At 40.2% G+C, this 16,676-nt stretch overlaps 1 protein-coding gene across 4 annotated transcripts in view; it reads left to right on the top strand.

Annotated features, from left to right (window-relative positions):
- The window catches only part of Sppl2a (signal peptide peptidase like 2A), a 42,120-nt gene extending 26,482 nt beyond the window's left edge, over positions 1–15,638 (top strand). For 3 of the 4 annotated variants that reach the window (XM_052183515.1, XM_052183513.1, XM_052183516.1), the window contains one exon: positions 12,125–15,638. In XM_052183515.1, coding sequence (XP_052039475.1) covers positions 12,125–12,199 — 75 coding nt within the window. In that variant the 3' untranslated portion in view covers positions 12,200–15,638. Of the gene's footprint in view, positions 1–833; positions 1,140–12,124 lie in introns of those variants that run through there. The other variant, XM_052183514.1, reaches the window with a different exon arrangement.
- Positions 15,639–16,676: the final 1,038 nt, after the last annotated feature.

Genomic DNA, 16,676 nt, shown 5'->3' with positions numbered 1-16,676 from the left:
GTCGAGCACAGTAGCATCACAATGAGCATTCAGGTCCACATAGGTAACACGCAAGGTGCCACTGTGACACCAGGCACTGGGTTTTGAAACTGGCAATACAAGTTTATAGTGAAGCCAGGCCTTTAATCTCAGCACTTGGGAGACAGAGGTGGACTTCTGAGTTCCAGGCCTGGCTGCACTAGAGTGAATTTCAGGGCGGCCAAAGCTACACAGAGACCCTGTCTCGAAAAACCAAAATCCAAACCAAACCAAACCAAACCAGAAGTTTATAGTAACATGCATGTTCGATCCAGCATTTGAATGTGCCAAACTAGCTTCAATATCAAGGCTGCTCTTTAAAGTTTGTATAACAAAGAAATCGTAATTTCAGATCTGATGTTTGAGTTATTTTTTTTTAATAAGCTGCTTTTATTTTATTTTATTTTTGGTTTATCGAGACAGGTTTTCTCTGTGTAGCCTTGACTGTCCTGGAACTAACTCTGTAGACCAGGCTGGCCTCAAACTCAGAAATCCACCTGCCTCTGCCTCCCAAGTGCTGAGTTTAAAGGCGCGCACTTGAGTTCCCCCCCCCCTCCCCGAGACAGGATTTCTCTGTGTAGCACTGGCTGTCCTGAAACTCACTCTGTAGACCAGGCTGGCCTCGAACTCAGAAATCCGCCTGCCTCTGCCTCCCAGAGTGCTGGGATTACAGGCCTGTGCCACCATCACCCGGCTGAGTTGTTTTTTTAACAGAGGTAAAAGCTCTTCTCCCTCTCCCTCCTCCTGCCCCTCCCCAATCTCCCTCCCCCCACTTCTCCCTACCCCCCTTCTCCTTCATGTGTTTGGAATTCCAGGAAAGTTGTTTTGTGCTGAAATTGAAGAGAGCTGAGAAACCCTTTCCTGCTCGGTTCAGGCCACTACACTGACCCCTTCCCAGAGGCATTTTGTCAAGGAGTTATTTCTGATTTGTGCTAATAAAATGAACTGCCTCCTTGAACTCCCCTGACACATGTCACTAGTCACCTGAACAGAGTCTTCACCTTGGAGTAAGTGGCTGCAGACATCCTTACCAGAGAAGCAGTTCAGATAGCTCACAGCATCTTCAGTAGCGTTTAAGAAGAGACGCCAACATTTTGTTACAGGCTTTTATAACTGGAATTCTTTCTGGTAAATATTATAATTTCCTTTTGAGATTTAAATAAAATAATAATAATACCTGCTTTGACTACTTATCAGTGCTATTGGGCAAGCCTGAACTTAAGTATACAAAAGGTATTTGTGGCCACAGGGTCCTTCACTAAATTATTAAAATAGCTGATAATTTTTCTATGAAGATGATACCTACATTGGTTTTTTTCCCCCCTAATGCTGGAGATCAAACCTAAAGTTCCCATGTGGTAGGCAAGTTTAGATTTTTATTTTTTTGTTTTCTTTTGTTTTCTGAGACAGGGTTTCTCTGTGTATCTCTGGCTATCTTGGAACTTACTCTGTAGACCAGACTGGCCTTAAACTCAGAGATCCACCTGCCTCTGCCTATCAAATGCTGGGATTAAAGGTTTGTGCTGCAGCCACAACCACTTGGCTTAGATTTTTCTTTTTTCTTTTCTTTTTTTCTTTTTTTAAAGATTCATGATTATTTTTTTATTTATATGAGTACACTGTAGCTATCTTCAGCCATACTAGAAGAGTGCATCAGATCCCATTACAGATGGTTGTGAGCCACCATGTGGGTACTGGGAATTGAACTCAGGACCTCTGGAAGAGCAGTCAGTGCTCTTAACCACTGAGCCATCTCTCCAGCCCCCTAGATCTTTCTTTTTAATTTAAATAAAAGAGTATCATAGTGTTCCACATGTACAGTCACAACTCTTGGGAGGTGGGGGTTGGAAGATGGGAGTTCAAGGCTAACCTCAAACGTAGCAAATTAGAGACCCTATTTCAATTAATTAATGAGATGAAAATGTGTCCTAAACTACTGCTAACTTTTGAGTATCTTTTCCAAAAAATGGCTTTTTTAATCTTCTTTAATAATTTTATATTTCTGCATTTAATGACTATTTGTTGAGCATGAGGTAAGTATGATTTCAGATATTGATTCTTATAGGATTAACAAGTTATAAGCAAAACTCTTCCTGCAACTTTGTGACAGTTACTAGGAAATGCAGACAGAGTCATAGCAATAGAGTGTACTGCATGTATTGATAATGGCAGAGTGTCTTGGTACCTCGGGGTGGGGCATCCATGGCCAAGGATTCAGGGCAAGTTAATGGGTGATTTGGAGAAGGGCTTCTAAAAAAATCATCAAATCTCATTTAGAACTGGGATATTTGTCTATCTTAGAGGAACCATGTCTTCAGCAGGTCCAAGAAAAGAGATCTGGCACATTCTGAGAGCTGACTGAAGCTTTGGGAGCTAGTGTTGAGTGTGGACAAAGGACCTGAGGGGATGGAAGCTGGAGGCGAGAGTGCATAGGGTCTTAGAAGCCTCGGTACATGAAGTGCTGGATGTGAAGAGAAATTTAGAGGCATAATGAATATGGTCTGATGATGTATTTAGGGCGGGAGAGGAAGAGGAAGTCTCAAGATCTCTGAAGGAGACCATAGACTTGGGGACTCAGCATGAGGCAGTTAATATTTCAAAGTGCCTATAGGACCAGAAAGGGAGCCGAGGCAGGAGTCAGAACCAACCAGATGCAGGTCTGAGTGCCAGTGTACAAAGCAGTGAGGAAGAACAGAACAGAACACCTCAGACAGACCTGCGGAGACGTTTCCACTGCTCAGAGCACTTAACAGTGTGTGAGGCAGATCACGACAAGGAAGTCAGATAACACAGATACTACTTTAGGACAGGTACCAAACCCTTGTTTAGGGTAGAATTTAAAATCAATATTGAATGCAAACACTATCTTAAACAGTGTATGTCATTTATTTTCATCACCAGCACCTTTACTGTAAGGAAGCCTTTCAATACAGCTATATGTACTTTTTTTTTAAAAAGATTTATTTATTATATGTAAGTACACTGTAGCTGTCTTCAGACACTCCAGAAGAGGATGTCAGATCTCATTATGGATGGTTGTGAGCCACCATGTCGTTGCTGAAGTTTGAACTCAGGACCTTCAGAAGAGCAGTCGGTGCTCTTAACTGCTGAGCCACCTCTCCAGCTCTCTATGTGCTTTTTATAGATTTATTTTTATTATTTTTAATTATGTATATTGGAAGTATGTATATGGAGTGTAGGAGCCTTCAGAAGTCAGAATAGATTGTCAGATATGTCCTCTGCTAGAACAGTGTATAACTGCTGAGCCATCTTTACAGCTCTTAAATATTTTATTATAAAAACATTTACTATAGAAAAATTTGAGGTATTAAAAACACAAGAAGAATCCTGTGACCCAGCTATAAGTAGAGCACTGTGCTTCCTTCTTCAGGGAGATGGCTACTCTGTGGGATGGTCCAATCCGCAGTTCCCCACTTGCTTTTCTATTTTTTATATATTTCATTTATTATTTCTTGTAAAAAAAATATCGACTAGCTGTACATTCATATTTCATTATACATGCTGCCATTCTTTATCATTTATTTTTACCCAGACATTTCTTCTTACAGGACTTTCTGGGAAATGGTAAAAACTATCTGAAAAGATGTTCATTATGACACATCTGGCCTTTCCTCCACTTAGTGAATACATTAATGTTATTGGCAGTTAATGTTATAAACATCTGTTGACTGTTTTTACTGCAGTCATTTTTTTTCTGTGTGTTTGAATTACAGAGTTATATATGTTTGTTTCTTGGTTTGTATCTGGGTTTTGACTCTTTTGAGACAGGGCCTCTCCCTGTAGTCTGGGCTGCACTGAGCTCAGACATAGTCCCTGAGAGCCTTGGGCTTTCAACATTCCTCCTGCTTTACCCTCCTGCGTGCTGAGATTGTCAGAGTCTGGCACCATTCCTCAGCTCATATTTGTGTTTTTAATTAAAACAGTTTAAGATGTGTTTATGCTTAGTGGGGAGTTGCCTGCAGAGACTGGAAGGTTCCTTGAAGGGGGAGTTACAGGTCCACATTAGGAACCAAACTCTGATCCTCTACAAGTGTAGCAAGTGCTCATAGCCACTGAGCCATCTCTCCAGCCTTCATATTTGTACTTTTTAAACAAGAAGTACAAAGGAGAGGCTGTGGAGGGAGTTCAGAATGTGTATTGCTCTTCTACAGGACCACAGTTCAGTTCCCAGCACTGACCTCTGAGCAGCTCACGACTGCCAGTAACTGTAGTTCCAGGGGTTCCTACAAGCCTCAGAGGCTTCCTGCACTCCATGCACATATCCACACAGAGATACATTATTGAGTAGATAGAATCAAATAAATGCTAAAAGAAAGAAAGAAAGACAGAGAGATGACTTGTGTTTGGGAACACTTGCTGTTCTTACGGAGAACCTGAATTCAGTTCCCAGCACCCACATGGGGTCTTACAATCAACCATAACTCCAGTTCCAGGGATACAGCATAAAGACATATGTGCAGGTAAAACACTCATGCACATAAAAGGAAAAGAAATAGCCAGACGGTGGTGGCGCATGCCTTTAATCCCAGCACTTGGGAGGCAGAGGCAGGTAGATTTCTGAGTTCGAGGCCAGCCTGGTCTACAGAGTGAGTTCCAGGACAGCCAGGCTACACAGAGAAACCCTGTCTCAAAATAAATGAAAAGAAATAAATATTTTTTAAAATGAGAAATGAATGTCTCAGGTAGAAGTGAAGGCCCCCTTTAACTGTCCCATCCTCCCTCTCTTGCAGGAGGGACAGCCACCTTGAGCCCTTTGTGTGTAGCTTCCAGGTCTTTCTTTGCTTCCCCACACTGGAAATAACTGATTATTTGAGAGTTACTATATACCTAAAAGCATGCATTTCTTTGGAGATCTACTTTTTTTTAATGTTTCTCTGGTTTCTTCTAGCATTTTCTTCTTTTCCCTTTCTATGTTTATTGAGAAAGGGGATGGTGGGAGGATATAGAAGGAATTCCACCAGTGAGTATCCATATTTGTCATGAGCATATGTTCTGCCCTAGACCATCCAAGTTTCACTCTTAATAATTATATATTTAAAAATATATACGTTTCTGTTTCAGGGCAGCTAGACAGTAATAGTCCCCGAGGCAGGCTTCAGGGGTTCAGTTTTGTTTCCTACTGGTATAATAAAATACCCTGACAAAATTAGCTTAGGAGAAAAATGACTTGTTTTGGCTCATAATTCCAGGCTATAGCCAATCATGCAGTGAGGCAAGGCAGCAGGAACTTGAAGCAGCTAGAAGCTTCGATAGTGGAGAACAAAGAGAAAATGAATCCACGCACGGGCCAGTGCTCAGTTGGCATGCTCCGTTCATTCCGTGGAAGTCTCCTGTCCTCCTGCCTAGGGAATGGTGTTGCCCAAAGTAGGTGGGTCTTCCCACCAAACAAGATCATCCTTCATAGACATGTTCACAGGGCAACCCGTTTTAGACGATCTCTCATGAGGCCCCTTTCCTGGCTTATTGTAGGTTGTGTCAAAGTGCTCATTAAAACTAACTATTATGCCGGGCAGGGCAATGGTGGTACACACCTTTAATCCCAGCACTTGGGAGGTAGAGGCCAGCGGATTTCTGAGTTTGAGGCCAGTCTTATCTACAGAGTGAGTTCCAGGATAGCCAGGGCTACACAGAGAAACCCTGTCTCAAAAAAACAAACAAAACCAAACAACCAAACAACCAAAGAAAAAAACCCTAACCTTTATAAGGGGCTTCCCTATGTGACACAGCAACTAAATAAAACAATTAATTATAGGAAAATCCATTTTAAAGTATCTGAAAACAAAGGCTAATTGTTTGTGTAAGGTGGCATTCATTATTTTATTCCACAAAGACTTTCAGAATACAGAATAACACCTAGTAAAGATCAAGAGTCTGGTGGCAGGGGATACTGGAAAACTGATTTAGTCATTCTAGCTCTGACCTTGGAAAATTTACCTTGCTCTTGGTGCCTCAGTTCGTCCCAGTATAAAATAGAAATAGGGTAATAACTTACTTCTGAAGACTGCATTTCATGTTAACCAATGAATATGTTAGTATTTGCCAGTTTCTTTCTTTCTTTCTTTCTTTCTTTCTTTCTTTCTTTCTTTCTTTCTTTCTTTCTTTCTTTCTTTCTTTCTTTCTTTTTTCTTCTCTCTCTCTCTCTCTCTCTCTTTTTTTGATTTGGTTTTTTTGAGACAGGGTTTCTCTGTGTAGCCCTGGTTGTCCTGGAGTTCACTCTGTAGGCCAGACTGGTCTCGAACTTAGAAATCCTCCTGCCTCTGCCTCCCAGAGTGCTGGGATTACAGCCATGCACCACCGCCACCCGGCTTATATGCCAGTTCTTAAGACAGTGTCACAACATACCATTAACTACAAATTTGTTACTATTTGAAAGAGTTGGGAGCTTCAAAACTTTGTTTTGTTGGTTTATATTTTTTCAGTTCACTATCTAGATTTTTTTTTTTCTGATTTTCGTTTGTTTTGTTTTTGAGACAGGGTTTTTCTGTATAGCTCTGCCTGTCCTGGAACTTGAGAACTGCCTGCCTCTGCCTCCTGAGTGCTGGGATCAAAGGCGTGTGCCACCACCATCCTTATCACTATTAACTTTTAAAACACAAAATAGACCTACTTTCTCTATAATCTTTGGGTTTTTTTTTTTGTTGTTGTTGTTTTTTGTTTTTGTTTTTGTTTTGTTTTTGATTTGGTTTTTTCGAGACAGGGTTTCTCTGTATAGCCCTGGCTGATCCTAGAACTCACTCTGTAGACCAGGCTGGCCTCGAACTCAGAAATCTGCCTACCTCTGCCTCCCAGAGTGCTGGGATTACAAGCGTGCGCCACCACCGCCTGACTCTTTATAATCTTTATACACAGTCATTTTTGTATGTTTCAAAAAATTTTAGTTGTTTTGAAATAAACATAAAAGAAGTAAAATAAAACAGAATCTATTAATAATACTAATAATTTGGTTCATTGTAATGTCAGATATCTGTTTTGAGTACAAGGATGGTGATAGAGGTTAAAACATCTCTAGTCTAAATTTCAAAATGCTCTTAAGATCTGAGATTCAGAGGGATGGTGATTTGAGTGAGAATGGCCCTCCTCGGTCAGTATGTTTGAATGCTTGACTGCCAGTTGACTGAACTGTTTGGGAAGGATTGGGAGGTGTGGCTTTGCTGGGAGATGTATGTCAATGATGGCAGGCTTCGAGGGGACCCGTTCAGTTAGCTCTTCCCCTGCCTCCTACTTGTGGGTCAGATGTGAGCTCTCAGGTTTCCCTGCTGCCATGCCTTTGCTCTGACAGCATGGACTCTGCCTCTGTATAGGAGTTGTATGTGAAATATAAGTTAATTTCTTGTTTGGGTCTTATCCTTAAAATATCTTGTCATGAATAGGCAAATATACCAAAAGTTTCAAACAATTTCAGTCCCAAGTATTTCAGATAAGAGAATCTTAACTTGTAGTTTAATTAAAGGAGGAGGTGTAGAACTTTCCATTGGAGACTTGGTCCAGGGGGCGGTGGGAGCAAGTGTCCAGGCACTGAACCTGTGGCCTTGCCCATGTCATGCAAGCTCTATACATTCAGCCTGTCTTTTAATGACTGTGGTGATCCTGATGGCGTAAGTTGCAGACGTCATCATGTAAGTGCTATAGTACTTGACTTGGAATCTTTAATCCTCTCTGTAAATTTCTCATGAAAAGAATTTTTCTACAATTACATTAAAATAACATAATTTTAGAAAAATTATTTATGAATTCTTTTGTGTAGCTTCAAAGCCAGTTTCCTTTGACGTTTTCTGGATACTTCTAAACCTACAGTACTCAGTTCCATTTATTTGACTTTACTTGAAGCCAGAGTTCTAATTAATGTAGAGTTAATAAATGACTTTTTTCCCCTAGAGAGCATAACGGTTTGGGGAGAGTGGTATTTTGTGTCTCTAATAGTAAATCAAATGCAGTGAGGTCCATGCAGTAGCTTGAACAGGCTGTTTCCTCTAATGGGTAACAGACTCTGAGCTTGTTGGCATCTGGAACAGTGTCTGCTAATGTCACCAGTACTTGTAATTATTTTTAGAAGTCACAAGCTTTGAGTCACGAGTTGGGGTTCAAAGCTACTTAAACTGACTGACGACCGAGAACTTGTTTCTCAGGTTGATTTATTAGACAGCTTTCCGTGATCAGCTCTAAACAAGTAGAGCTTCAGAAATGTCAGGTTAGCTGGGCCCCCTTTTAAAGGACAGCTTTCCAAACAGACTGCCTAGTAAACAAATGTTGCCAGTTCATTTTTTTTTTTTGGCTGTGTTGATTTGTTGAGTTTTATGTACTTGACCCTCAGTTTTGCTCTGTGTACCTCTGTGTTGTTTCTACCGAAAGCTTGGAGAATAGGAAGTAGCGATGGTAACTTTTCAATTAGTAGACCTTGAAATTGTTTTATTGTTGTTTGCTTTGGTTTTGTTTTGCTTTGTTCTGGAGACATGGGTGCATGTCTCTCACTGCATAGTCTAGGCTGGCTGAGATTCAGATTTCCCCTGCCTCAACTTCCTGCATGCCAGGAGTATGACCATGGCTGGTTAATTAATATATCTATATTTAGGCTGGGATTATAGTGCCCAGTGTAATACCCAAGAATTAGGAGAGCAGAGCCTGTTATAATGCCAGGCACATAGCTCTTACTGTTCAGGGCGGGTGCCAGGGTACACAGATCACAGAGAAGGAAAGCAGTGTGCCTACCCCACCCACCACCGTCCCTTCCAGGCTCCACCGGTCTCCTCACACTTCTGGCCTTTTGTCAGAAAAAAAGGGCCCTAACTCTATCTATATGTGCATGGCTATAATTTTAAGTGTGACTAAACTATGCCACAGCTTTACCCTCTGTCTCAAGTTGTAGAATGCTTAATGCTGTCTGTCTTGATCAGCTTTTATCTGTTTTTAAATTCATTGAAGTTTATTGTGTATTTTTATGTTGTTAAAGAAGAAACTCAGAGCTCCCACTTGTTAAGTAATCCCTTGAATTTTTTTCTCCTATACCCGTTATGAATATGAAACTACTTTAATCTAGGTGTTATCTTTGGCAGATAAAGGACCAAATAAATGGCCAGGGCCTTTATAACTGTGGTTGCTGACAGGTGGGCTTTACTGAAAGTATCCCCATTGGTTGAGGTGCCTGGCACCTGAAAGCCTCAACTTGTCTGGCAAGTCCAGAAATCCATTTGGAACAATCTCGTTTTTTTTTTTGTTGTTGTTGTTGTTTTTTTGTTTTTTTTTTAGTGCCAGGCAGTGGTGGTGCATGCCTATAGTCCCAGCACTCTGGGAGGCAGAGGCAGGCGGATTTCTGAGTTCGAGGCCAGCCTGGTCTACAGAGTGAGTTCCAGGACAGCCAGGGCTATACAGAGAAACCCTGTCTCGAAAAAACCAAAATCCAAAAAAACAAAAAACAAAACAAAAAAATTTTTAGTTAAAAAGAGAGAGAGAGAGAGAGACAGAGAAGAGAGAGATGACCAGCTCTGCCTGATCATGTCAACGGGAAACAGAGGAAAGGCAAACAATTCTTCCTTCCTATGACCATCTCCATCTTGAAATTGTTTGACAATCCTGTGTAGCTGTGACAGTGCAGGCTCCCCAGGATGAGTTAGGCAGGCCCTGGCAAGCATTCCGTGGAAACAACAGGATATTTGTGGAGTTATGGTAGAAAAACCGTCTTCACACTCCAAGGATTTCTTTGGCCAAGCGTCTTCACATTTATCTTCTGGCTGGAGGCTTGCTTTCCTGCAGCTCCTACCTCTAATCCTTCTCTCTCCGAGTCATGGTCATTCTCTCCAATCTCCTCTTAAAAAACAAAAACCTGAAATATTTAGAAAAAAAAATAGGTACATTTATATTGCTGGATTTTCTGTCTTCTGATTCTCAATAATGAAGAAAGCATAATCATTTATTGGTCTGAAAGTCTTTGACAACCTTTACAAAGATATTAAAAATTTCTATTTTAACAGAGTTTTATCTGAAGAATAGGACAAAATATTTTAAATATTTAAGCACTTCCTTTTTCCTTCATTCCCAAATATATGTTGTAAAAATGTGTAGATTATGGGTAGAATTGAAATGAGAAAAAAATTCACTTATAATGCCTTTAAAATGTTCTTTTAGCAAAGGCATTTTGATTTGTTTTCAGGGGTTTTAAGTGATTTTACATTTTTATTAGTAGGATTTTTTTGTTATGTAATATTATCCAAACTTTATGTATCAGTTTCAGCTTGATTCAGTGACAGTGGTGGGGTTTTCTTTGTTTTGTTGTTCTTGTTTGCTTCTTTTGAGAGGAATGTGAGTATGTGCATGTGTGCATATGTGTGTATATATACACATGCATGTGTATGCATGTGTGCTTGTGTGTGTCTTAAGATAGAGTCACTATGTAGCCCTGGCTTGCCTTGAACTTGCTATGTGGTCCAGGCTAGTCTGGAACTCATATAGAGAGCTGACTTCCTCTGTCTCTTGAGTGTTGGAATTAAAGGGAGCCTCATGTATTATTCTTACATTATCTTCATAAGGTTACAATGTTGCAGAGCCAGCAGGTGTTCTCACACTAACTTCTGGAACCATTTTTAGCTTTCTACTAACATAAGGGCACACTGCCTCATAAATCTTCTTTTGAAATGGAATTCCAACTACTACAAAGGTGAATATTCACACTGGGAAGTAGATTAATGGGAGAACCAGGAAATGCATTCATATGGGCCATAAGTCCTAAAATTCATCCTTCTGAAAAGTTAAAAGATGATGTTGATGTGGACAGTGTTGTAAAGGAAATGCTCTATAAGTTCATTAATTTTAAGGTTTATTTTTATTATTTTTAAATCATGTGTGTGTGTGTACAGGATTGCTGGCCTAAGGCAAATGATACCCCTAGAATTAGAGTTACAGGCAGCTGTGATCTCACTAAAGCCAGTGTTGAGGACCAGACTAAGAGCAAGTGCTCTTAATCTCTGAGACATTTCTCTCTAGTCCCAGGGTTACCCTTATTTTAGTTTTGAGATAAGGTCTCTCTATGTAACTCTGACTGTCCTGCCCCAAACCATTTAGATCAGGCTAGCTATGACCTCCCAGAAACTGGCTTGCCTCTGTCTCCTGAGTGTTCGAGTTAAAAATAGGGGTAGTGAGGATGGAGAGATGGCTCAGCAGTTAAGAACACTGACTGCTCTTCCAGAGGAACTGAGTTTAATTCCCAGCAACCATGTGGTGGCTCAAAACCTTTTGTAATGGGAGCTGATGCCCCCTTCTGGTGTGTCTGAAGAGAGCCAATGGTATAATTTACATACATTGAATGAATGAATGAGTGAGTGAATGAATGAATAAATAAACAAATAAATAGGTCTTTTTTTAAAAAAAATAGGGGTGGTGGTGGCAGCTGAGGAGTAGCTCAGTTGGATCCTGAGGGGAGGGGACATGGGGAGGAGCTGGGAAAAGAAGAGGTCGAGGAAACTGTAATTGAGATATATTGTATGAGAAAATTTTTACTGTATCAATAAAAGGGAAAAGGGGTGGGGTGGGGAGCAGAGATAGCTTGGTAAAGTGCTTCTGGACAAGCATGTAGGTGTGAGCTCAGATGTTCACACTCACTTAAAAAGCCGTGTTCCCAGGTCAGGCTCAGGCCGGCCTTGCCTCTCACCCCAGCACTCTGGAGGCAGAGGCGTGTGGATCTCTGTGAGTTTCAGGCCACCTAGGGCAACAGAAATCAGACTGTCTTAACACGATAAAAGTAAAAGAAGAACGAAAGCTAAGCTCAGTGGGTTTATCTGTGACCCCAGTGCTGGGGAAAGTGGCTGGATGGGATGCTGAGACAGGAGGATCCCTGGAGTACTCTCTGGTTAGCAAGCTCCAGGTGCGCTCCTGTCTCGGCAGCAGTGCTCATCTCAGAAACTAGGGTGGAAGGCAGCTGAGGAAGGCAGCCCTACGCATGTGCGTACAAGTGCCTGCGTACCTAGATGCAAACATGCGTCCACACATGCAAAACACACATAAATGTCATACAAAAACACAATACTTTTGCTAAATTACTGAAGACTGGGAGGCCAGTTTACACTTTGAATTTTCTGATATCTTTTATTTTGCCTAGGTGATGGACCACCTGGACTGTTCAACAGGTGAAGAAAACCCAGTGGTGACCGATGAGCAGATTGCACGACAGTAATTACGTGGACTTATAATGATGTGTTACTGATTTTCTACAAATAGATTTGGGCCTTTTTTTCTTTTTTGCTCTCGGAGATAGAGTCAAGACTGGAGTTCAGTCCTCCTGGCTTTGCCTCCCAAAGGTTTGGGACTATCGCTGGTCAATACCTTGTCCGGCAAGTTTTAAATCAAAGTTTGGGTTGAAAATTGGGAACAGTTACAGTGGTGTTTGCAAATCCATATATTTTTATGAGCTGGTAAAACTCCCATCATACATAGTGAAAATGCATTTTCTCTTAATCATGTTAAAGCTGTGCCTTCACAATCAGCTAAAAACATAGGGTTTGTGTAGTTTCCAAATGTATTAGATATGTTATATTTTTCTAAAAAAGAAAAAAAAAAGCTACCCTGATCTTCCTTTGTACTTTTCTTTTTCTTTTTTCTTTTTCTCTTTCTTTCTTTCTTTTTCTTTTTTTTTAATTTTTGAGACAGTGTTTTTCTTTGTAGTCCTGGCTGTCCTGGAACTCACTCTGTAGACCAGACTGGCCTCGAACTCAGAAATCCACCTGCTTCTGCCTCCCAAGTGCTGGGATTAAAGGCTGTCTGGCTCCTGTGTACTTTTCTTACTGAAATATTTCTCCAAATTCTAAGGCTAGATTATGTATAAATGTCAAAGCAAGTTTCTGAGTAGATGTTTTTGTTAAAGATTTATGCAACTCTTAACCCCTCTACAGAAATAAATACTTAAAGACTGCAAGAAGGCAGTTCATGTATATGGGTGTTGCCTGTATGCATCTGTCTGTACATCACATTTGTGCCTGGTGCCTGGTGCCCACAGAGACCAGAGGAGGGTGTTGGATCCCTGGGATTAGAGTTACAGATGGCTGTCAGCTGCCCTGTGGGTTCTGGGAATCAAACCCAGATCCTCAGAAAGAGCAACCAGTGCCCCTTACTGCTGAGCCATCTCTTCACCCTGTCGTTTATGCTTTTAAAAACTTGTAACCCTTTTTAATCCTGAGGACCTAAATTCCTTCATCTGCATACGCATACTATTAGACTGTTTTTTAGGTAGAAGGACACATAGAGGTAGTCATTAGAAGGATACCAAAACTGAATCTAGTTTCTATTGGTACATGGTTTACTTGAAGATGCAGATTAAACTTCTGTACTTACTTTTAAGTTTTAGTTCTTTTTTTTTCTGATCTTTGACATTTGATTCCATTGATTAGGTAAGATTTCTTCTTTTAAATGTTTTTCTTATCTGGCTAGATATTATATGTATAACTTTATTGTTTGCCTTGGCCATCCTGACAACCCCCATGTCATCACCACCCCCTGCTTTCCAGTCCTTCTTTATAAGTGAGTACGGCTAACCACAGTGTACTAAAGTTCAGCCCTGTTCTCACCTCCAACATGAGTGGTCAGAGCAGTTGACCACTTTGCTAGCCTGCAACCTGAAAAAAAAAATTCCTTCTCATTCTTTCAGGTGTATTTCTAGAAATTGGAGGTGAAAATTATCTTTCAGTTTTGTTTAGTTTTAAAATTTTCTCTAAGAAAGTACCAGGTGACAAGTCATTGCAAAAGCTCAGGATTTTGTATTTCGGCATAAATACTACACAGGAGATGTGAGCAAATCCAGTCTTTCCTGTTAAGGCTAATTCAGCTTGTCCAAAGGAAGACAAGCATATTGAAAAGTGGGTTAGACCTTTGATATTAGAATGAAAGTTCACTTTAAATGCGTTTTTGTTTAATTGTTAACTTTTGCTGAGTAAATGACATAGAAGCAGGACTGCCAGCCCGCCAGCCCGCCATTCTTCCAGGGGCAGGCGTGGGCCTCCTGTTTACTGCAGAAGGGCTGCCAGTGGGAGATAAGCGCCATTTCTCTTCAAAGGTCAAGAAAATGTCTGCCGAACACAGCTGTCTTACTAACGTCTCCATTCCCGTTCAAGTAGTGATATTCAAAAGCCCCAGTTACAATTTTATGAAGAATTTTAAAGAAAATTATTCTTTCTAAAATCATGTTGAAATAAGACAATTTCTCAAAATAATTTGGTTTTATTAATTTGTAACTAATATTTTAATTTCCTAATCTAAACTTTTGCTCCAGAAAAACTTGAATACATCTACAAATCTGAATCCTGACTTATTTGAAGCATTGTCTGTTTGACCCGGCCATCATATTGTTGTAATCAAAGTCTTCTGTATGGGCTGGAGTGGAGCTAGCTCAGAGTTGGAGCACTTGCCTACCTTGTTCAGAGTGCCTTCCCCAGCACTGCTGCTGACACAACTTACTGAGTAACTATAAATAACAAAATGAATTTCCTAGAGTCTATCTACCCTCGCTGCCAATTTCATGTGTACTTAAATAGCCCTCCTAGCAATATAGTTGAAAATAGCTCCAGAAAGAAAAGAAACTACAGAAATACTTTGTCTTGGAAATCAAAATGAATTGACACCAGAGTTGAAAATTTGGCTTTGAAAAATTGTCACCTCTTCCTCTCCTGCTAACCTAACACCAGTAACTTTTAAGAGGTGGGGAAGTTGGACATTTTTTTTTACTTTGATCATGCTTTCAAACAAAGTATATTGTATTTATTAGTACTTATTGTAAAATAAAATACTTCCTAGAAAGTTCCACACTTGTGGCTTATCAAGTAGAAATCACTCATCTTTTTTTTTTGTTTGTTAGTATGTTTGTTTTCAAGACAGGGTTTCTCTGTGTAGCCTTGGATGTCATAGAACTCACTCTGTAGACCAGGCTATCCTTGAACTCAGAGATCCAACAGCCTCTGCCTCCGAAGTGCTGAGATTAAAGGTGTGTACCACTGATGCCTGGTGTACTCATTAATCATAAATACATTTTTATTTTCTTCTAGCTTGCAGCTAACTTTAGCTCAAAATTATACTTTATACTAGAATGTGATTTAATGTTCTTTTGAAGGAAATCTTATTCTTCCATATGCTGCTGGCATTCGAGTATTTTAGTTACATGTGCATACAGGTTTGGGTAGAGTGGCATACCTGTAATAACTATCAGTGGGCTTTCTAAATGCCTTTGCTCTTTCAATGTCCATATTTCTAAAACTATTTTTCAGTCATGGGCCTTGCACCCAGGGCCTTGCACACACTGAGCTGGTGCTATGCCCCCAGCAGCATGCCCAGCTCCTGGGAGTCTGCTCTCAGGAGAAGTGGGGTGAGGCATATCTAGTCTGTCAACTGACTTGACCGAACTCCAGTTCGATTCCTGTCAGTGACCTTTCAAGCTGGCAGTTGTACTCCCGATGGGTAGAATACACTAGTTAAAGAAGCCTTTGTAGTTTTCTTTTCCTTTCTTTTCTCTTCTTTTCTTTTCTTTTCCTTCTTTTTCCTTCCTTCCTTCCTTCCTTCCTTCCTTCCTTCCTTCCTTCCTTTCTTTCTTTCTTCCTTTCTTTCTTTCTTTCTGGATTTGGTTTTTTTTTCGAGACAGGGTTTCTCTGTGTAGCCTTGGCTGTCCTGGAACTCACTCTGTAGACCAGGCTGGCCTCGAACTCAGAAATCCGCCTGTCTCTGCCTCCCAGAGTGCTGGGATTACAGGCGTGCGCTACCACCGCCCGGCTTGTAGTTTTCTATAAATAAGAAAAATAGATTGCATCAACTCAAGGTTGTAGTAGATGATCAGTTCACCATGTGGTGGGTTTGACTAGGCATTAAAAATACTATAAACAGCTTCCTATTCCTTTGAAATATACATAAAAAAATACATAACATATATCTGATTTGCCTGCAATGTCCCCATAGGACAAGTGAGTGTAAATTCAGTAGCTTTTGTCCACTTCTTCCCCTTCTACATTGTACTCAAATTAGTACCTTTTTAAGGGTGCATAGTTGGATTTTTACTTCTTGGATGGTTGGTTTGAATATGAGATTCTTTTTCTAACACTTTTCTATGTATAAGTTAGTGTAAATTAATATTTTTATAACACTATTAGACTTTTTATGGAACATAATTTGACTTAAAATTTTTGGAGTATTAATTTAGCAGTAAGTTAAGCTCTCCTCATCGTGTGCCAATTCTAACAAGAAAAACAACAACAAATCTTTCAGTGTATTGAATTTACTGCCGTGTTCAATAAATTCTATTTTAAAATAAAAAATGAATTTGTTTTATTTTGTATGGGGAAAAAAATCATTGAAAATGAACAGACAACACACTAGATCATGTCCATGTATTGTGCATGCCCAAAAAGAAATAGCATGAAGTTTTCCTGTTAGTCACCTTTGACAATTTACCTTTTAAAACCCAGGCTCTGAATGTGATACTTACTAGAAGGTTAAATTGATACCTAATAGCATTTGACTCCTTTTGGGACTGGAGCTTGCTATGTAACCTGGGCTACTTTGTAACTCTAGATCCTCCAGTCTCAGCCCCTGAAATGCAGAGATGACAGGCTTGCACTACCACACCTAGCAAGAGCTTTTAGTAGTTACTGTGCTAAGTGTCTCATTCTGTAGCCCAG

The sequence above is a fragment of the Apodemus sylvaticus genome, chromosome 5 (assembly GCF_947179515.1).
Source record: "Apodemus sylvaticus chromosome 5, mApoSyl1.1, whole genome shotgun sequence".
Taxonomy (NCBI): Eukaryota; Metazoa; Chordata; class Mammalia; order Rodentia; family Muridae; genus Apodemus; species Apodemus sylvaticus.
The sequence above is the reverse complement of the archived record's forward strand: the minus strand, read 5'-3'. Positions and strand labels throughout refer to the sequence as shown.